Source organism: Wasmannia auropunctata, unplaced genomic scaffold (genome assembly GCF_000956235.1).
Source record: "Wasmannia auropunctata unplaced genomic scaffold, wasmannia.A_1.0 LD336111.1, whole genome shotgun sequence".
In the NCBI taxonomy this organism is placed as follows: Eukaryota; Metazoa; Arthropoda; class Insecta; order Hymenoptera; family Formicidae; genus Wasmannia; species Wasmannia auropunctata.
Genome location: NW_012026779.1, coordinates 2793341 through 2815931, shown reverse-complemented (window position 1 = coordinate 2815931; position 22591 = coordinate 2793341). Strand labels below are relative to the sequence as shown.

The 22591-nt window shown below is 34.9% G+C and overlaps 3 protein-coding genes across 4 annotated transcripts; 1 reads left to right on the top strand and 2 right to left on the bottom strand.

Annotated features, from left to right (window-relative positions):
• Positions 1-4685: 4685 nt before the first annotated feature.
• On the bottom strand, positions 4686-8520 carry LOC105449752 (maternal embryonic leucine zipper kinase-like). The gene is made up of 12 exons (XM_011689139.1): positions 8187-8520; positions 7888-8038; positions 7690-7799; positions 7464-7617; positions 7281-7387; positions 7047-7214; positions 6764-6961; positions 6469-6679; positions 5879-5945; positions 5649-5799; positions 5456-5559; positions 4686-5387 (listed from the first exon to the last, which is right to left on the bottom strand). Exons 1-12 carry the CDS (start codon positions 8328-8330, stop codon positions 5114-5116), a joined length of 1839 nt encoding a protein of 612 aa, XP_011687441.1. The 5' UTR covers positions 8331-8520; the 3' UTR covers positions 4686-5113.
• Positions 8521-8647: 127 nt separating this feature from the next.
• Positions 8648-10258, top strand: LOC105449737 (dnaJ homolog subfamily C member 4-like). Of its 2 annotated transcripts, XM_011689123.1 has the most exons (4): positions 8648-8878; positions 9083-9173; positions 9384-9541; positions 9902-10258. In XM_011689123.1, exons 1-4 carry the CDS (start codon positions 8808-8810, stop codon positions 10215-10217), a joined length of 636 nt encoding a protein of 211 aa, XP_011687425.1. In that variant the 5' UTR covers positions 8648-8807; the 3' UTR covers positions 10218-10258. The 2 variants fall into 2 exon arrangements, with proteins under 2 accessions (XP_011687425.1, XP_011687432.1); XM_011689130.1 differs by lacking the exon at positions 9083-9173.
• A 647-nt stretch (positions 10259-10905) lies between these two features.
• On the bottom strand, positions 10906-15839 carry LOC105449727 (dopamine N-acetyltransferase-like). The gene is made up of 4 exons (XM_011689113.1): positions 15474-15839; positions 13462-13729; positions 11315-11531; positions 10906-11221 (listed from the first exon to the last, which is right to left on the bottom strand). Exons 1-4 carry the CDS (start codon positions 15822-15824, stop codon positions 11023-11025), a joined length of 1035 nt encoding a protein of 344 aa, XP_011687415.1. The 5' UTR covers positions 15825-15839; the 3' UTR covers positions 10906-11022.
• Between the last annotated feature and the right edge of the window lie 6752 nt (positions 15840-22591).

Below are 22591 nucleotides of genomic sequence, written 5' to 3'. Positions count from 1 at the left end.
GTAATATCTACGCGAACGATGGACATTAAAGGTGGGTATACGCTTTAGCGGGGATCAGAGTGAGAAGACGAAGGGAGAAAAAAGCAGAAGAAGAGAAAGAGAGAACGAATAGGTAGGTAAGGACACATAATAGCAGGATGTTACAACGCCCGTGTCCGGTACATAAGTATCTGGTTTCATAAATGAAAGTGTCTTCATTCATAGATACATATTTCCATACAATTGCAGCTATTGGTTCGTATCTTATGATATCACCGTTATGTGCGGGCAGCCCGGCATACATAGCACCATTATATACAAATTCCTACTGTTGCATTAATGATAAAGTTGTTTAGATATCGCGCGATATTGGCACGAGGATGCGGACGTAAGAGGAAGAGCGCGTAAAAAAAAGAACACGCGTTTGCGCGACGATCGTTCAGTGTGGAGAACGAAGTAACGTTGCGCGTGCCATCCACGACTTCGCTACAATAGAAAATATATAATGAATAAATATACGAAGAGGCGAATTTACATTTCATTCCCATCGTAGAAATATATCGCCGCACTGATATTTCTAGAAAAGACAAAAAGACTAAATTATGGAAATGGGATCGAGGGCGATACAATCTACATTTATATTTATACGGTAAAGATGGACGGATTATTTCATGTTTCCCCGGCTCATATATAAATCGAGCGCTCGACGTGAGGACGCACACCAGGACGCGCCCTTTACGTAGGGAGCCGTCCTTTCCTAGCATCCACAGTCCACACAGGAAATCTCAGACGCACCCACCGAAACAAGCCCGCCCCTGTCGGCCGGAGCCGATTTAATGTTTCGTTTCCTCTACGACGATAAGGGGGCTACAATTTTATAGAAGCGTCAGAGCAGCCCCGCGCGCACGAAGCACACTTGGAAAAACACAAGCGGTTACGCTCGCGAGCGACGTTGTAATTAGACCTCGGTTGAGGGCCACCACCCCGCTAGCCGAAGGAAGTGTTGTGGAACAGGTGGGGTGAGAAGGCGCCGAAGGTACAAATTATGACGAGAATTGTAAAGACAAACTATAAACAGATTTCTTCCACCGCGTTACAATACCGCGTATTTTAATTCCATTTTGCTTATTTTAAGATACGTTTCGACAATAAAATATATTAATATTTTTCATACTAAAGAAATCAATTTTAATATAAAGCGCTTCAACTGAGATCTTTGACTAGAACTACGTGATATAAGTTTCAAACATATCAAAACTCTGAATGATTGTGAGATAAATTTACAGCGGAGAAATTTACTTTTAAATCGGAATATATATATTTTCGGATAGAAAGCGCTTGGTCCGTTTGAAGAATGTATTTTCTCGCGTTCTATAGAAATCCGGTTTCACGTTAGCGCGGAAAATTCGCGACGAATCTGCCGGTGGGGTTGGCAGGAGGGTGGATAATGCGCAGGCACGAGATAGTAAATTTTATAAAATAATACCCTCCTATATACGCGGGCTGCATATTCATTTTTCCGGAGGGGTCTCCCTCTGGGAGCGAGTCCCCAGAGAAGGGGAAGGAAGAGGAGGAGGAGGAAGAGGAGGGTTGCTCGCCACTGCCCGGTTCAAGCCGCGTACATATGTATGAGCTTCTGGTGGACGCGCTGGTCATGCCTCGACGAATCCAGGGCTTTCTGCCCTTTATTTTTACCAGTAGCGCGCCCATTCCTCTCGCGAATAAACAGGACCGACTCCGAAAGAAAAGAAGAAAAATGGAAATAGGCAAGCCGGATGATTAGCGCTCCCCGTCTTTCTTCCGAGTGCAAGCTGCATAACTTCGCGGCTTCTGCCTAGCCGAAGCAGAAACAGCGTAACACTGATGTATACATCAGGTGTACGCAGGTGTGCAAAGAAATCGCCTCTTTTACGTATAACAAATGTCACTTTAAAAACCGTACGTCGGAAGAAACTGCGTTTCAAGAAAACACAATTGCATGAAGAAACTGTAACAACTACATTTACTTTCACCCGCCAGTGCCACGATTGCATTGTTTCGCCATATGAAGAAATGCTTAATTTTCTAATATCGGAAGGTAAAAAAAAACATGCGATAAATTAGAGATAAAGATCAAATTAGACAATCCGATTCCTCAAGGCTTTGGTTTTTAATGAGATTTCCCGAAATTTCTTTAAACAAGAAAAGCCGTGTGACTGCCCTACGAAAAGCCACTTTATAGTATCAAACGCAGAATTATCGCTAATGTGGCATTTTCGTCGTTAACTATGTTGTCGAGACTGGCTTTTCTTCGACATACGCCCAAGAAAAGCAACGCGCCCGTTCGCTCGCTCGCTCGCTCGCTTGCATTAAAGAGCAATTAGCCGCGGCTCGCGAGCACGCTGATGCCCGGAAGCGATAGAAGCGGGCCGCGCGTGCCACCCTTATATACTTCTTCTTCGTATGCGTGCCTTTGTATTATACATATGCTTACACTTACCTCTTGGTAACGCGTCTTGCTCGCGAGCTCGCCTGACTCGAAGCAGTCCAAGTTGGTATAAGGACCTCCATCTTTCTCGGCTCACAATCATCCACGCCGCTACCGTTTTTATCGTCTTCCTCGGCGAGGTGTATGTTCTTCTCTTTCTTTCCCACAGAACTTTCCTAATGCACAAATAAAATCGTCAGAAATCTAATCCTAGAAAGGCAAATAGGAATATCTCCACGAGTGTATAGAGGAAATCGTGACGTTGCGATTTTACGATTGAAGAATGCGGAGGCAGAATTTAGAATTATGGGAAAAGTAGATATATAAAGTGTAAAAAGTCAGAAACTTACATGCCTCCAATCCGATATGATGTAGCTTATTTTTCTCTTTTCGTCGTTCACGCCTCGCATTTTCCCTCTCTCTTCGTACGCTGCCCCTGCGGCGTTTCATATGTAGCCGCTCGCTCAATTACCGTCGCGGATAATCATTATCGCGGAAACTGTATCGCCGGGCCTCATTGCCCCAATCCTTAATTAGCTGCCGGCTAGACGGTAATTGGTACGAACCGGTGTCGAGCGGCCGATACGATGGCGAGAACGAGGCAGCATATGGGCAATAACGTCCTCTCGGTAGCTAACGCCGTCTCACACGCTGTAAAATTCATTCGACTTTAAGTTAACAACAGTCACAATTAATTTATATCTAATAAATATGTCTTACGCGTTACAGCCGTTCAATAACCGTTCAAAACATAGATTGTTTAAGATTTCGCGTTTTCTCTTACATGATATATCTCTTGCGAAAGTCCTATTTTTCAAGAAAGAATTGAAAGTTTGCAAAAAAAGTGGGATATCAAAAATCTCCAAAAATAAAAAGCTGCTTAATTAATACTTAATTCATGTAATTAATTAAATTTAAAATAATTTAGCATTAAATCATGATGTGAAATATAAATTTGTATAGTGCACACGTACGCAAAAATACGAACATAAGTAATACAGAATTATTTTAAGCGTCACATGTGTAAAATAGATATTATATAAGTTAAATTTATATATTCTTGTATTATGCTTCGGTTTTTTCCAGCTTAAAAATAATGATGAATAGGAAGATCGCAACATGCACGTGCGTGCACTCACGCACGGGTAATACTGTTAATTGCAATTTATACCCGGTCAGCTTAGAAACTTATATCACAAGCAGGAACTGCAGGAAGTCCCTCGTGTTTTGTTTTAGACTTGGGATTAATTTTATAAGGAAACTTGTTTTATAAAAATTAATCGCTAGCTCATTGATTCTATAAGTCCGACATTCTTGCGCGCGATACACGTTTAAAAGCAATTTATTTTTATTTTTTCTTGTATAGATATTTGTTTTTCAATACGATACTATATACTTTCTCTGTCATACTATTCTTTTTTCAATGTTCTATTTTAGTTCCGCCGCGTAGAAAAAATCTCCAAAAGCGGACGATGATAATCTCACATCATATTACAACTCTGCGGGCAATCTGCACATTTTTCATTTTTCTTTCCTTTTTTTTCTTTTTTTTTTTGAGTGTACGCGCTGCAAGTACGGCAATTGTAAGGTAAGCCGCAGCAGCTTGGCTTTGTCTGTGCACCGGTACCGAATCGGTATATGGGAGAAAAAACACCGGCCGCGCCGCGCGATCGGACTGGGCGCGCACGCGAGAGAGAGGGATACCTGTCTACGTACACTACGCGCGGGGAAGAGCCGGCGATTATTGAGCGGGCAAAGATAAAAGGTCGGTTTCGTCTTCCCATAAAGCGAAAGTGAAGTAAACGCGCGGCACCACTTTATGCTGATCGATTTGTGGTGATTTTATATCTTCGCCTGTCTATAGTTCTATACCGGCCGGTGGCAGAGCCTGCGGACCGGTTCAAACGGGCCGCGATACTTTATATCTGCGGTATAAACGCGAAATTGAGCTTTACATATTCCGGACAGAAAGGGGCAAGCAAGGAGCACTCAAAGTGCTCGCGCAAGAAATTTCTTTGTGCTGTCCATAGAATAGTCGATCGCGCTGGTCGAAACATTCTTGGGATCAATATACTGATATTACACGAAAAGTGGAGAACAAAAAAAAAACGTCATTTTTTTCTTCCGATTTCTATCAAAATTTGTCGAGAAATGGTACTGTAACCTTTCGTTATAACAGTTCAATCATTTTAATAGATATATTTCATTTTTATTTGAAATGTAGATAGTAAAGGATGTATGTATAGGAATGACGATAAATTTATTAAAGTGACATATCACATAAATATTTTTATAATTTCACTTATATTACCCGTACCTCAAAAAATATGTTTATAGATCTTTACAGATCTGTTACTCATATAACTTTACCCCTTTAGCGAAAATAAATGTACATTACAAGCAAAATAATATTCTTTTTGATAGTTAAATTAAACATTTGAATACATTTAGGAATTGCATATTTTTAAGTCTTATACTATCTGTTGCACATAACGTCTTTTTATAAAACATAAATCTCAATATCATCATATAGTTTTAGGAGGTCAAGACGTCCGTCCCTCTCATATAATTAGATTGTTAAGAATGTCTGTATATCGAGAAATCTATATCGTATATATAATTATGAGAGAGTCCATTTTATCCAAGTGTTTCATCCAGTTATCTATTTTAAATAGGACACTTGGATTCAGAAGAAACCTCTGAATCTGTCGAAATATCCTCTGCCGTGAGAGCAAGAATTTCCTCGCAGACACGTTTATAAACCCATGCATCACCCTTTAGTCTTTTCCGACGAATGCCGACTAATCGCTTGCCGTTCGGACCGATTTCCAAGAGACAGACTTCCAGTTCGAAGGAACAGGAGTTCTGCGAGGAAATCGATTTCGACGAGTTTTTCTTATCTTCCGTAAAGGACTCTTCAGTTTCTCCTTGCAAAATGAATCTACAACAAAATATGTTTATAATAATACAACGGTATAGAGAACAATCTGAATAAAATTATACAATTACCCTTTCTGACGGCACATTATACCCTTTTGCCGAAGTGCTCTTCGTAATTTCGAGAGAACATGTTTTGGACAACCACTGCATGTTGCAGATACGTTGGAAAGACCCTTTGATAACAAAATAAAATTTACCGCCATTTGCAGAAACTTTTCTCTCTTGTAATGGTATTTTCATATAATTTAGATGTAAAATATACCTTCCCCGACAATATATTTGGTTCATCAGGATCGGTGTTTTCGTTCTTCACTCGCCTTTTCGGGGTGAGAACACACCTTACTCGATTCAATCCTCGCTCTAAACCCATCATAACTTTTCTTGCGCTACCAGGTGTAGATGTCTGAGAAACTCTAAAAATAGTATTTATAATATTAATTATTTTTTTAAACATCGTATTTGTTATATTATTTGTATTACTCATAAGTTTACTTTGTATCTGGTGTCATGGATTGCGTTGGAGTAGCTGATCTATTTTCAGGTAACCTCTTTGCTGGAACTATAATAATATTAAAAGGCCAAAGCATAAGCATAACTTTAATATCATTTATATATTATTAATTATTTATTACATAAATACATATATTACTAAAGTTTAATACTTTTCTGAGTGATGAGGATTCACATGCGTAAGTAGTGCTTGAGGAATAGTGGAATATCTTCTAAGGAGTTTTGGAGAAGGATTCTCTTGTACACGGAAATTCTTAAGTTCAAATTGCGTTTGTTAGCAAGTCATTGCTCTTCTCGAGGTAATTATCTGCTTTTCGCGCGACTACTGTAGTAATTTATCGCGGTCGGAAACTTTCATTAAAGTTTCTAATTAGGTGTTAGTATCACCTAATTAGAAATAAACTTTAGAAAATGTACTATAAAACTAACTGCGGCTGTAACGCGTTTGACAAACAGTTGCATGTAAAATGTACAAAATGTACAAAAACATTAAAAACAGAAATACGCGAAAAATTCTTGATACAAACAGTAAAAAGAGAATTAAGATATTGAAATAGTGATAAAATATTTACCAGGCGATGATACGTCATCACAGTCTCTGCTTCGCAATCTTTTTCTTGTCGATATACATGGTTCTATAAAGTTCTCATTTTTTGGGGGCAAAATGTTGTAAGTGACATCAATCGTTGGAGATTGCTCAATGTTTTTGCTTCTTGGAGAATGATCGAGTTTAGTTAAAAAATTATTGACTATTACTTCACGTTGTAGAAAATTTGTGCCATTCTATAGAATAATAAATTTGTACGATTAATCAATTGCAAATTGAAATACATCAATCTCATATTGAAAAAAATTTTTGTGACTCACCATTTCTTGCTTAAGATGAGACTTCATTGCAGACGTTATTTTCAATGAAAGTCCACGTAATTTTCTGTCGAGTAACAACAGATATGTAGCCGTTCTATAATCAGTTCTATCACTCTGCACAAGTTTCTTCCATATATCTACACTGTTCCCACCACAAATGGCAGACATAGTACTCAATACCTCGTCATCTTTTTCAAGCTAAATGTTTACATAGAAAAAAAGAATTTTATAAAATATTTAGAACTATAAGATCAATTTTTTTTCTGTACCAAAAAATTCTTACTTCTGTTCTGTGAATAAATGATATAGACTTCAGAGAATTTCCAGTAACCCATGGATGATGACATAATTCGTGAATGGTGATTCGCTTTGCTGGATTGATTTGTAACATTGATTTGATTAGCATTTTACTATTATTAGACAACCAATATGGTTCCTCATATTTGCCACTCTAGAATAAGTGTAATTTGTATATTTATGTCACAATATGCAAGTGCGTGGCAATTGTAAAACTTACAAGTATCTTTTTGTACAAGTTCTCTAAATTATTGTCATCAAAGGGTAAAAAGCCACACAGTAAAGCGTAAAGAAGGACCCCCATACTCCAGATATCTACTTCTGAACCTGCAAACAGATTTTGCATCTTAAATATTAAATTACAGAGAAATGTTGGAAGCATTTTAAAAGCTCAATTATTTACCCAAATATTTCTTTCCCATTATAAGCTCTGGGGCAGCGTATGTGGGTGAACCACAAGAGGTATATAAATGTGCCTGAATTCCCATCTTGGGTTTTGCGCATAGTCCAAAGTCAATTAATTTTAAATTCTCATCTTTATCCAATAAAACATTTTCCTGTTAAAGAAGAAAGAAATGTAATCCTATTCAGATAACATGTATCGTAAAAGAGAGAAAAAATATGCTTACAGGCTTTAAATCTCTATGAGCGTATCCCAAATTGTGCATGTATGCGACAGCAGACACTATTTGGCAAAAAAATTTGCGCGAGTCAGATTCCGGCAATCTGTTCTTCTCAACTGCAACACAAATACAATGTCATTAATAAATCAATTCGTAGCTTTTCAAGGTAACAAAAAGTTCTTCAAAGGTAATGTGATACGTTACCTATGTGGTCAAATAATTCTCCACCGGAACAATATTCCATCACCATGAAGTAGTGACTATCTGTCTCTATCACCTGATACAGCCTACAGATATGTTGATGCAACAGTGTTTTAAGTGCCTCCACTTCGACCTTCACCCTTGGTAAGTCTTCCTAGAATATAATAAATACATTTTACAAGATGGAATGGAAGATTAGAGAGTAAAATGCTGATTGGCAGAACTGCAATAAAATTTCCTGTCTATGATAAAGTGACCATAAATGGCATAAAGCCATAAATAATTGGAGGGATTCTACTTACGCCTAACGCGGTCTTCTCCATAATCTTAATGGCAACCTTCTCGCCGGTAGCGACATGAGTCGCGAGTTTGACTTTGGCGAAGCCACCGCTACCGATCGTCTTCTCCAGGTCGTACAATCCTTTCAGGGCGGCGTATCGCACCATCGTCGGGCCCGGCACGAGAAGACGGATCGTAAACGCCGGAAATCTGTCGCGACTCGCGGTCTCCGCTCCGATCGCCGCATCAACTTTCAAAACGCGGTTCTCTAACGAAAACAATTTTCGAGTCTTTCGACGGCCAATCCCTCGCTTCTCCACATTCCCGTTAACAGTGGTGCCACGCGCAGGTACAGGGTGCGCAATCGCTAAACGTCAAATAACTGTACACGTCGGCTTGGTCGGTTTTAGGGAACCGATAAAGTAGATTTTTTACAACATCACTTATCGATCATACGAATATCAAATGCAGAATAGAAAGGTAACTACTTTAACCCGCGACAATATTAGCGACGTATGCCGGATGTTATTTTTTTGTACAAAAAATGGTGACAGTCGTCCGACAGACGAGTCGTCGATGCGCGAAATGTTTCGAGTTTTCGAAATGACTTATCGCTTTATTGAGAAACATCGCGCCGATGAACGATGACACAATTCCTTCGACTGTGCAAACCGGAAATCTGTTACGTAGCCACCAGAAGTTATGGAACTCGAAGGTTAGAATCTTCTTTGTAATCGCTGTATCAAGCAATAAATTTGTTTGTTTTAGCTAGTCACTTTTTGTACTCTGTTACAATCTTTTTCGATCCCTTTAATATATATGAGATGGGAAATATATGTTTCGTTCTGAGTGCAAAAAGTATATTGTTAGCTGCTAAAAGAAACAGATTTATTGCCAATGTAGCGCGTTCGTTTTGAAGGTACCAGCAGAATCATTATGAAATCTTAAACGTTTCACCCGATGCATCGCAGAAAGAGATCAGACATGCTTTTATCAGATTGTCAAAACAAGTATGTAACGCTTTAGACTTTAGATAATTTGTACTAAAGGAGAATTCAATATATGACTTTTTTTAAATAAATATTATGATGAATGTAAACAGCATTTTCTGCTTTCGCCATTCTGTATTTTCAATACAGAAAATATTGATTTTATATATAAATTAAATTTATATATTTTGTATGATTATTATAAAATACATGTACATTTATTTTTGCTAGCTGCATCCCGATACTAGTGGCAAACAAGGTCATACTGATTTTGTAAAATTGAACGAGGCATACAAGATTCTGGGTAAAGAAAGTACGAGGCGCCAATATGATTTTGAGTTGAAGTATAATAGATACAACCCATCCTATACACATAACTCACAAAACACGTAAGTTAATATATTAAGATATTGATTTCATTAAAAAACATTCATACAATGTAGAGCAAATTGTATCTCACAAATTTTTGGTTTTGCGTTTCTAAATTTGTGTGCCTTGACAAAATAATTTTCTTAACCCCTGTAGCAGTTTTTCCCTATATATATATATATATATATGAGTATAAATAAAAATAAAATTTCAATATTTTTATAAAAATTTTCAAACATATGAAACCTGTATAAAACTTAATGAGTAAACTAATATGTTATTTAAAGCGAATTATTCTTGTAATTTATTCTATATTACATGTATAAACATCTAACAGAGAGCAAAAAATCTAATGCAGTTAACGTAATACATTGTTACAGGCAATATGGGAGTCAATGGGAATACGAAGTACGTGCAGCAGGAGGACCATGGCCACCACCTCCGAACAAGCCAAATGCACTCTTTGGCTTACTAATAGCCCTTGCATGTATTGGATTAGGATTGCTGCAAGCCATTTTCTTCCTCTATTCTATGAATGTAAGAAAAAGAGTAATTTTACGAAATGCTAAAATTGAGAACGAATATCAACAAATTCGAGACTCGGCACGTAACCCCGATGATCAGTTTTTTGTAAAAGATTTTAATTCTGTAGAGGATTTTAACGAGTATCTGATTAAAGACGACAGCGAATGTTAGCAAGAATTTTACTAGAAATTAAAAAATAGCAGTATTAGAGACACTGTTTTTTTTATATCCTTTTCCTTCCTGTTGTACTAAAGATAGGTTCTATTACTATATGGATTTTACAAAGATGGTTTTATATTTATATTTTTGGATGCTTTTTATAAAACCTTGTTTACCTGCTAAATAAAGAAAATATATGATATATATTTATGATATATATATTGATATATTGAATCTATAAAATCAGTTACAGAGTGTTCTTTCTCAATGCTCAATTATATGCTTGAAAATTCTTAAAAAAGATGATTAAATTTTATTTTTATTGATACTTATATATATGAGGAAAAATTGCTACAGAGGCGAGTAAGAAAATTATTTTGTCGATAATGCATTATTGTATATATTTTACAATATATTTTGGTCTAAAATTTTTGGATAATACTTATAAGTAGACAAGAATGTGAATTACATTCTTTAGACTTATAACTTTAAATTATATACACATACGTATCGGTAATATATATTTCCGCCAATAATATATTTTTTGCGCATTTAAACCTAGATATCTATGCTATCTCAAATCTAATTTCGTTTCTCGAAATTACTGTATTTACAATAATTTAATACTACGTTGATATAACGGTATGCAATTTTTTATATACTTATATATTGTACAGTAAATTATAAAATTTATTTATTGTTTTTTTTACAGTAAAGATACCGTTATATATTTTAATAATATATCCTACTTTTTATTATTCTTCACACAACTTTCGTACATCCCAGATGCACTCTCTTTTCAATCCCATCTTTATTTTCATAATTTCTTTATATATGTGACAGCAGCTATGTGCGGTGACGCAGGTGAGAAGATTGGCTTTCCATCCTCATCCACATAGTCGTTATAATTAACTTTATATATCGGATCGTAGCCAAGTCGCTGGCACAACTTACCGGAAAAAAAGGACGTGCAGTCTGCCCTGAGGTAATGAAATCCTTGCTCCTTTGCAATTTCTCTGTAATTCGTAAGTAAATAAAAAATATTTCGCTCGCTCTTAAATACTTCCGTCTCGGATCGAACATATTACAAAATGTAAGATAATATTTACGCTGTTTTTTCCATGAGAGTCTTCGCGATACCTTGTCCTCTCCAATTCGTGTCCACCGAAAGTATTCTGATCTCCAAGACATTGGAATCCCGAAATTTTCCTTCCTTATTCGCACCTTTGTCTATGTGATGTAGTAATCTCAGTATCTTCTTAAGTTTTGCGTTTTTACACAATCGTATATATTCTGGTTCTTCATTCGACGGAGGATCTATTTTGCCTGTAGAGTAAAAGATATCGTAAGTGTAAATCTACAAAATGATTAATTTATATATTAAAATTAAATTAATATAATGAATTTACTGTTGCGCCGCAATGCGCAATTATTAAGGAGGCGACCAAATAACAGTTTCTTCATCATTATTGGATCATTTGCAATCGTAGGCAATTTTTTTGCATTCTGAAGACATTCTGAACAACGGTTTATTCCATGAGATTTTTTATACATTTCAATATTCATTAAGAGCGAAGTCGAGAAAGATTATTTCAATAGATACATTCTCGCGTATAAATAATATGGCATGATGTATTTATATAGCTGTGTCTTGCAATGCATTTTGCATATACTATCTTAACGACAGCTATTAATTATCGCAGATGATAAGCCAGGAATTAAATTAAGATATAATATGAAATTAGTGCACAAATGTGTATTACAAACGTCTAAAAATATTCTAGTACGCTAATTATAATCAAGGTAATTTAATTCGTTTCGTCATTTAATATTTAGATATCTTTTATAAAATAATATTTCTATTCCAATTAATTGTGGAAAAACTGATACTAAATATTTTTATGTAATAGCAGTGTTATCTAACGAAAATTACAAATTATCTGAATATGAAATCTTACTGTCTGAACATAAAATATGTTATAGCTGTATTTCCAGTTTTTAATGAAGGAATATATTTCCCGACTTGTTACGTGATACCTTTTTTTTATGAACTTTGCGAATTAGTAATTCTGCATATTAAAAGATGGAACGAGTGATATCTAGATAGATCCAATTAATCTGTCTTTAAAATTGTTAAATTGTAATACATAGAATTTATTACTATTTCGATAATATTTCTTCACTTGTAAATGTAATATTCTTTATAAAAATATATTAGTAAAATCTTTTTCTATAATGTTTTTTCCATCTTTTTTTATTATATTTAAAAATATTGAAAAACATAAATTTTCGCAAAGATCTCTTCTGCTTTTTAGTTTTTAGCTTTTAACAGCTTTGCTACTCTTACTCTGACTTAAGCTATTATCTACATTATTATTTAACTATATCGAGATTTTAAATTGCATTTAAATCTCTGATTTGAATGCAATTTACAATGAACAACTTTCGCAGCACCGTTAGCGATTCGCACATGTGCAATGCATAATTTATGAATATACGATTTTCGAATGTCATTTAAGCGTTGTTTGTCCATTTTATAGATACATATTTATCAGCAAATTACGTGATGTAATTATCTATTTCGAGTCAGAACCGGTATTGGATAATAACTCACGGTATTATTCGAGATCCGTAGCATTTTACATAACGACGAACGGTACCGTTGTATTTCTTTAGTCTCTTCTCTCCGTATGCATTTATTTGAATACAGTTAAGATACGTTTCAAATTAACTATTTTTGCATTTGCTCAAGCAAGACGACAGATCCGTATTTCAAAAAGATAAGGATGTGTATGTACACATTTCCTTTTATTTTTTATATATTAACCAATATATAAATATATTCATCCGACGAAATGTCAATATACATGTCTCGTATTGATGAATAACTTTTTTGGTTGCAAATATGAGAGATCAAACTAAATAAGAACATTTAATAAAATATTATAGACAATAGTTGGAAAATAATTTTAATCACTTTGATTTTAGCAACAAAATGAAAATAAATATTTAATATTTTTGCATAATTCAAAAATTTATTTTTGCGTCATTCAAAACTCTTTTCTGAGAATATATGCTTGATGACTATCGCTCGGAAGATATAATAAGACGATCGATTTAGATGACGTAAAACGAAATTTATTGACATTGGTCGTAATTGAGCTGTGTTTTTCAAAGATTTGAGGAAAAGACACGGTATATATAAAGAAATTTGAGTATTCACAAAGTGAACAAAAGACTGCTGTTACAATTTTACCATTGAGCTGAACTCCAACAATTGCATCATTCGCGGAAACTGCCATTAGACTCAAGTTATTGTCGAACGAGGCGAGATTACAGTAGTCCTCCAATTCCACACAAGTACTGTCTTCACCCTCTGGAATCAATTGGACGCTCTGATTGAGCGGCTCATCTCTGAAAAAGAATCTCCTCAGGAACTTGATCACCCTCATTTGATCATCCTTAGTAATTATCTGAATGTGATAGTCCATATCGCTGTTGGATCCGTCAGCCGAATCGGCCAACTGAAATGAAAACGTAACGAAAATGAGAATATTGTAAGGTCTTACAAAAATTATTTGGCATTGTAAGAGAAGATTACAACATTACAATATATTAGTTTTATATTGAGAAATTGTTATTATTTCTTTAGAAATTACAAAAAAAATTAAAAACATTAGTTAATATTTTACAATGCAGTGGTCGATACGGTAGACATCTGATGATATTATTTGATATATTATTGATATTGAACGCTATTATTTGATGATCGATGTATATCTTAATTAGCCGTACCTTGGGGTATACATAGTTAACCGGAATATGAGACACGCGTCGCGCAATTCCGACAATAGGAAATGTAAATTTCGATAGGAAATTTAAACTTATTTCGTAATTTGCACGAGACGCTGCTACACGATTCTCGAATCGAGAATTCAGAGAAGACTTTCTGATATGGGAATGATGTACCAACTTATTACATTGCATGTCACGACAACATGCGTAAGACATTCTCATTTGTCCAATGCGTTTTATCGCGATCGGTCATTGGGCGGTCAACGTCACCCAGCGATAATTCGTCATTGATCTACTTCCAAGCAGTGATTTATAAGAGTCGATAAGACCGGCTGCGTGTGGATGCAATGTGCGTTTTCAAAACACGACAGCTTCGTAAACGTCATGGAAATATATAAAATAACGTGGGACTAAAGATCCTCTGAAAGTGTAGGACGTTTAGATATTTTTTTTTAATTTTAAATCAATTTTTTCGAATATTGAACAGACATCTTCTGAGACGTTTCCTTGACTGCTATGTGATATTATATGATGCGTTATTTAAAACGCGAGGAAACCTTGCGGAATGCAAAACTCTTTTGCCTTGAATGTTACACCGTTATTGTTCGCCGTTGTATGATTTAAATTGTCCTTCCACTAAGTCATTTAATAATCATTTGCTAAAATGCTAAATCATAAAATAATCGCTCGCTAAATGCGCTGATAAGATTTATAATAAGGGAGTCAACATCTGCGTCATTACGTTTGCAAAAGGATGCAATTGTGAAGACGCGTTGTCATCATTCGAGTTACGTCATGTCAAAGGGAGCGTGTCATTAGTTACATTAAGAGTTCTTGTAGTATAATTAATAATCTGCATAATAATGCCTGATGTCCTATATGTACAATTACCATGAGAAAACGATTAGATCGCACTAGAAGGCACATTTACGCGTACATCATCAGTCATCACCAAGGCAATGAAACCCCGCGTTCTATCCCTCAGAAGTATAATTGAAGTTTATAAAGTTTATTTTCAAAGAGGAGTATCACACTCGATCAAAAATTGAAAATGGTATAATTTGTGACACGATCAAACATTCCGACATAATAAGCACATGCGAAAACAATTTTCATATTTATTTCGTAAAATAAAACAGTGATATTTCAAATAAAATGCGTAATATATAACAAAAATAATAAGAAAACTGAGAAATAAGAGCCACAAGGCAAAATAGTGCTTCTTGACTATCACGATCTTATAAAAATAATGTTTCTCTATCTAATTGAACTCAAAATCAGGTGCAATCTCGTGTTTGCAGTCTTTATAAAAGCAGATCTTTAAAAAAATTATATTTTTCGAATCTGAAGTAAAGCATTTCGACAATATTACGCCAAATTCATCAAACATTAGTTCAGTCTTTAAAGTAACACAATATGCACGGATTATTATTTTAATTTTAATCTTGTTCAATTTGTCCGCTTACTTCTTACCGAGTATCTCGTAATTTTCGGCGCATCTTTCACGAAACTGGTGGTGGTCTTGTCGCTGCGAATCGCATCAACCCGATTTGACGCGTGTATGTTCTCCATGACGAATAATAAAATCCGCGAGCTTTTCCGCACTTGAATCGAGAGTGTACGAATTGCAACTGTAAAAACGAGTTCTCCAAGCGCTAACAAACGCAATGCTCGGTTGTTGTCGACGAGATGGTAATCTAACACTGCGCATTGTAATAGAACGCCGTCAGTCTTATATACGCTCCGTAGGAGCAGCAGGCGTTCTTGCAGGTTCAGGGACAGACAGATATAGTTTAGGATACTTAGGATCGGTGACGCCCTCATTTTTAATGTAGCAGGATATCTAATTAACCTTGGATAGACCCGCAATCATCGCGTAATTATGCCGCAGCTTCGTATAATTTTGCAGCGATTTATTACGATAAACTAGAACTTATTTTTTATCAAGATCTCCGACGAGAAGTGTTGCATTGCCAGAGAAGGAGCAAGGATATAAGATTAGACGAAAAGTCAAGAAATCAAGACAGTGCGTGCGATTTTGATCTTTTTTCTATAATAATATAAAAATTGCAAATCTATATACGATACTGTATAATCATTTGCGTTTATATCTCCAAAGGAAAGAATGCGCATAAAATTTAATGTCAAAACCATTTTGTAGCTTGGATTAACAACAGAATTTTATCACATGAGTCCACAGTTCTTGATATATTATATAAAGGTAAATAGAATTCTGTCCATTTTCTATTTAAATTTGCAAAATATACAATGTGCGCATATGTTGCATACAAATTAGAAAACAATTCCTATTTGATGTTGCCGTTTGTCGTAACATATGGCAAGAGATATGCATCCGTATATTATAAACACTTAAACATACTTGTTAATTCATATAAGATGTTAACTGACATCAAAAACCAATTAAATTAAGATTAATATTTATTTTGTACTTGTATGAATGACAAATAGACTTAATCGATGCTCGATTTGCTAGTTTTTGCAATGCATTCTTATGTGCTAACAACTGAATAGAAGATATCTAAAATTAGCGTTACGCGATAACGTAATTGTTATCTGAACTTAAATTGCAATGATTAAACGCAAATATTACTGCTATTGCGTATCGCAATGTGCGATATTATTGTAATCTACACCGTATATGGAAATTAAAATTGACATATGTTGACGAATATGTTGTAGCTTATACTTTCGTGTAAATATGTATATCCCTATTTTGTCTGCACATTTTTACAATGTCGTATGTTGAGATTGTTTACGCCCTTATACGCGAGCAACTATAGAGAACGGAAAATGCCAAAGATAACGACTGGCCTCGTCGGTTTATCGACTCGAAGGTCACTGATAACTATGCAGCTATGTCTGAAATTCAACTTTGATAGCCTTGAAAGCTATAATAAAGAATCGTGAAGTTCAAGGCTATCCTTATATTCTAAATATGTATGACAGATCGACTTCTTCTTATTGAACTTAATCAGATGAACTTAAAGAGTATATGTAAAATTACAATGTAAATATGCAGTAATATCTGAGACTTTTCACGATTTGTCATTATTCGTCATGGAAGATGTTATGATCTCCGAGACCGATTCTTTTCTCAATGGAAAAAATCGATAAAACCGTTTATTAGCTTCTACGATTGTTGTCGACGGATTAAACGACACACTCTGTTCGTTCTCGTTGCGAACGATCAATTAACTTTCAGCAAGCTAATACCACTCAGCGATTCAATGATTTAAATCGCATAGAGGTGTAGCGAGAATTACGAAGCATCTTCATGGTCACAGTATGCTCGCGTACCGCGCGTCCTTTGATCGCGACACTCGATAAGCTAGACAATCGATAAACGATCGACAATGAAATATAACGGCCTCAATAAAGTAGTCTCCCAAGCATTTCTCGCAGCCTTTCGAATCGGATGCGGTAGCAAATCCTGAATGAATATGTTGTAGCTATTATAGTTTTCCGCGTTCGAGAGAAAGAGAGATGGAAAGAGCAGTGAACGGTGAAGTTTTGTTATACGAGGAGTTGCTCAACGGGAGCCTTTAGAAGATTTGTTAGAAAATAAAAAAACTGTCCTTGTGAAATACAGGGTGAATTGTATGATTCAACTGAATACGTACGTTTTGTTAGCGAATTCACATTTTTGTTGTCCCGAACAGTTTTATGCGAGCGAGCTAATAAACCTTTGCATTTTTATTATTTATCTTTATACAAATGTATTCATTTTTTAACATCGTACTTAGCATGCCTAGTGTCAGACTGACACGGAACTCAATCGCTATGTGTTAATATTGAATATCTGTCGGTATATCAAATATATTCCAATATTTCGTGCTTCGTCATCTATATATAAATATATATTAAACTCGTGACAGAATATAAAATTAAGAAAAAAGAAGATAAGTGACACAAAAAGTTGATAAAATTTACTGAACCATATTTGTCGCGATCGAAAAATCGAATTAATAAAAATATCAGAACATCAATAAAAAGGACGAGAAAAAAGCAGTAATATTAATTAGTAAGAAGAACTATATTAAAAATTATTTATAGAAATTCCTTATTTAATTTTTGAGTTGACAATTAAATCACATTGGATATTTATGGAATGGGAATAATCGTTTTTGGCTTTAATTGACGATGACTAATGATGACTTGGCAAGGTCGACCTTACGATGGGCACCTTTAAACGCGACTTATTTACCTTCGATGCTTAATCGGACGAAAAACAATTTCGTCATGTTGCTGCCCGTCTCACTAGCAATCGTAATTATCTGTTTTGATAGAACAGTTTTAGCGACTGTCGAAGGCCTTGAGTGAATGGTCAATCAAAACGAGTTGCTATCGTTTACTATTATATGCGCATATATCGTTCATTATGCACAATTCTTCGACAAAAATGGGGAACACTTTCTGACGCACTTTCAATAATACAATTCCTTTTACTTGTAATAAAAATACTCGTGTAGCAGGAGAAAATTTAATCGTATCAATGTGGAATCTGTGTCCTGTGTTGCGGGAATTCCCATATAATTTTTGTATATCCGGCTATTAGATCCTTATATTAATTCGAGCTTGCAATTGTCCCGCGAAAAATACAATAAAAATCCAAATTATTATATGAAAAGATTAAAGTACTTTGAAAATGCAATATCTTTTCCATCTTTGTACTGAATTTATTTTTCCTTGATAAACCGAAATCAACAAGTTGCGCATGTTAATATTAAAGTTATATTATATTAAGCGTGTCGACAGACCAGTTGTCCTCGACGTGGCTGTGTAACACGATCCTTTGCGAAGCTTGATTCATGTTTCAACAGGAAGATCGTATAATGAACAAATTATTTTAATTCAATTTCAATTTATTCGCAAGATCGTTTCAATTACCAATTTCTTGTAAACGATATTAATTTCGTGTGTCGCTTTAATTAAGATTGATAACTTAATTAAACTTATTTAATTCGACTTTAGCAATTTAGTCATCAAAACGTTATATGTAATATCTCAAAAGTAAAAGTATTAAGCATTTAAGTCTATCGAACCACGTTACAATTATTTCACGAGCTAATATTGACATCAGATTGCACGCATGTTGCAGGAATTAAACTGTTTACTAGACAGGCCGACGCGACAATGTAAACGTAAAAGCGCGTAAATGTGAAGAAGAAACAAATATATGTCGCGAAATATAAGATTGTATGAGTGTTTTTAATATAAACTAATTGCTTCTGTTTAGTCAGTTGTGGAAAGCCGTGAAAAATGAAAAAAAAAATTGATTTTTTTTGCTTCTGTTTCAGAATCTATATGTTTGACGTCGTATAAAAAAATTATGATAAAAACAATTTTGCTATCTATAACATTTTTAAAAATATTTTATTCCATGTCTGTTTTTTAAATTCTGACTTACATTCAAAAGTGATTTAGAACTACTTTTATCACATACATTTGTAGTAAACGTGTTTATTACTGATAATTGAAATGAGAATCGACAGGAATTTATGTGGAACTTGTAAAAGCTAAGTTAATACATGCTCGATGGTTAATTTCGAGCCGTTCGAGGCATTCAAACGTAACTGATCGCGTGACACGAACGAAAATTTGCCCGAATGAAACACCGATGATTAGCGCATTATCTGCATTCGTCATGTATCACACGCGATCTGCACGCGAGCATGCATTACGTTGCATCAGAGATGTATGGTATTCACTTAACTGCACCTGCGACGATACAACAGCCTCGCGCTCAAACACCGTTCCGCTTCTGTTGCTCTCGAGTAATGCTCTATCCTGCGCGTTAGTGCGTACGCACACGCAAAATGCGAATGCGGGATCCTAATCAGCAGGACGATTTATCGTGTGATAGCTTCATACAGCCGAAAACGACTTGTCGAACGTAATAAAAATAAAAATAATCGATTTTTATTTCATCGATTTTTTTACTTCTATTTCAAAATCTATGTTTGACATATAAAAAAATTATAATAAAAACAGTTTTGCTATATATAACATTTTTTAAAATATTTTGCGGAAATACAGCTGTACAGTTTTAACGTACGGCGTATCGCAACCTAATGTTTATTATTACTATATATTATCGGCGCATAGTCGTTATCGCTATCGATGTAAGTGCTACAATCTGACAACTCAAGTTTGAATGTCTGATAAAGCTTCATTTTACGAACATTTTACGTGACGGAAATATTCCATTGCATATAATCGCCGATCGGTAACCAATATGACATATCTCAGATGTACCTATAGCTGTCTATATCGTCTAATTATAAAAATTCTTTGATCAGTATACTGAATACATTTTTTTTTATTAAAAATTTTGCACTGTCTTTGTATCACTATATCATACTCGAATAATTAACTTTTTCCTTTTGTTAAAAAAAAATTGATTCGGATATATTATGTTATATTATTATATTGGTCATAGAGTAGTAGATGGCAGGGAATAGTAAATATAAGCCACCTGTTGTATTATATATATATTGATCGTATCGCGATCGTGGCACGTGGTGTTCAATTGATCGTTAATGCGTTACAATTGCATCTGATTGAGTCTGATTTGAATGGATAATTTAACAACAATATTAGCATTACTGTCGAGATTCGTTTAATCACAATTATTCAATCACATACATAGATATAGCATATTGAATTCTTAAGAATAAAGACAGTTTGGAAGAAATTAAATTAGAAACTAATATTTTTTTTAATCTTTTCGTTTTTGTTTTTAGAATACAATTGTCTTATTATGATGATTTAAAGTAACTACATTTTCGTAATACGTTCAAATTGTGATTTCGTCTTGACTTGCTTCGTGTAGCACATAGGTATTCGGCAGAGGTTATTATTGGCATGGGCGCTTATATATAAAGCATTTCTTGCCATCTAAATTTAGAATGTAAGGCGGTGTTATGCAGAAATAAATATTAAAGTTATAATATATTTCAATTCTAAAAGGAATAAATCGACGCACGCATACTAATCATTATCTTCTTTTATATTAATATTACATTTCATTTAAAAAATAATACATTTATAATTAATACTGATGGAGTATCTAATCTATATCTCATAATCACTAAAACTGATAAAAAAGAATAATCATCTAAATATCGTTTACATTCATATTTTAACAAGAAAAATGTAGTTAACAAATATTTAGATGTATATTTATTGTTAGATAAGATTGATCTCATTTATTTCGAAGGCAACAATTGCAATCAAATATGATATGATAAGATTAACTTGTTATTTATTTTGCTCGAATAGTCATGCATTTTTGATGAAGTTCATTAAGGGACACTTTTCCATTAAACGTACGTATTTAACTTATAAGGCTTACGATTAAATTATTTCAATGATTCGCTTAGGAACCGACAAGGAGAAAGTTTTAATTGAACGTCAAAACACGTGGTCTCGTGTGATGAAAAAGAAGATGAGTGTATAACTGCGAATGAGCGAGCGTTCGACAACACACTCGAAATAAATCGCCGCGTGCACTCGATAAAAGTAACTATTTTTATTCTACTTATTAGCCTATTTACTTGCTCGCCAAGAAGACTAGACGTTCGTCGGTTTCTCGTGAATTCACTGGAAGATACGTACGACGTAAGTGCTTCGTCCCCTTAACGTACTACATCCAACTGTATACTGACGGTGTGAGAAGGATGTTCGGGGATTAGGGGTCGTTACCGGCGACACATAATTCGAGCGAGTATTCTCCCCCAGGCTATCTTTCCATTAAATTTGATTAGGGACCGAGATCCGTGGTTATCAGTAATAGGGTTCCATTGATACACTTGGAACTATGCACGGATCTGCATGTGCATCAACGAGCTCATTGTAGTATCATTTAAGGCAATAACCGTTCGCTAATATTCCGTAAAATCTTATATATGACACATCCTATCTGTACTTATCAGAAACTTACAATTCACACATCGCGTGAATTCTTACGGAGAATACGCATTCTTTGATCGAATATTCAGGAATCGAATTTCAATATGAAAAATTCACGGCAGAAATAAACGGCGTTTGAGCGACGTTTTATCTTGAATCAGCCGATAAAAACGTCGTCTAATTAATAGGTGCTTGTTTGCATAACGGATTTACAACAGCACAATTCTGATAGACGGGTGCGATTAGTTGTGCAATCTAATACTTTCGAGCGTACGACTTAAACAGGATTAAATAAGGTTATTGCCGAGAGATCTCGCGATTAGTAATGCTTTTGTCGCGGGCAAAGAGCCATTTAATCGTAATGCAATTAAAAGGACGTTGCCCGTGTTTATTGTGCAAATTGACCTGATTACGCGATTTGTTTTCCATCATGGATGTCATCAGCGAATGCTGCGCGGCGCAAAGTAAACGTACTTATAGTATTTTGCGTATACGTACATATATGCATAACGATTCGAGATTTATCCCTGAAAAAGAATCTGAAAAATGTCGAAGTTCTCGCTATCCGTTATTAAATATTACTTACCGGATATTCTATTTCTGGTTTTCCCGCGAGGATCTTATCTCGTGCATTTTCATTGATATGCGATAATGACAAA

Excerpts from the sequence above, each read along its gene's own strand:
- LOC105449752 (XM_011689139.1), bottom strand. The coding sequence starts at position 8,330 with ATGGTGCGATACGCCGCCCTGAAAGGATTGTACGACCTGGAGAAGACG. Across the intron at positions 6,962-7,046 it reads CATTTATTCACAGAACAGAA|CTTGAAAAAGATGACGAGGT; the intron begins GTAAGAATTTTT and ends GTAAACATTTAG. Across the intron at positions 5,560-5,648 it reads CAAATATATTGTCGGGGAAG|GGTCTTTCCAACGTATCTGC; the intron begins GTATATTTTACA and ends TTGTTATCAAAG.
- LOC105449727 (XM_011689113.1), bottom strand. The coding sequence starts at position 15,824 with ATGAGGGCGTCACCGATCCTAAGTATCCTAAACTATATCTGTCTGTCC. Across the intron at positions 13,730-15,473 it reads CGAAAATTACGAGATACTCG|TTGGCCGATTCGGCTGACGG; the intron begins GTAAGAAGTAAG and ends TTTTCATTTCAG. Across the intron at positions 11,532-13,461 it reads TGTTGGAGTTCAGCTCAATG|GCAAAATAGATCCTCCGTCG; the intron begins GTAAAATTGTAA and ends TTTACTCTACAG.
- LOC105449737 (XM_011689123.1), top strand. The coding sequence starts at position 8,808 with ATGACACAATTCCTTCGACTGTGCAAACCGGAAATCTGTTACGTAGCC. Across the intron at positions 8,879-9,082 it reads AGAAGTTATGGAACTCGAAG|GTACCAGCAGAATCATTATG; the intron begins GTTAGAATCTTC and ends TTCGTTTTGAAG. Across the intron at positions 9,174-9,383 it reads TTATCAGATTGTCAAAACAA|CTGCATCCCGATACTAGTGG; the intron begins GTATGTAACGCT and ends TATTTTTGCTAG.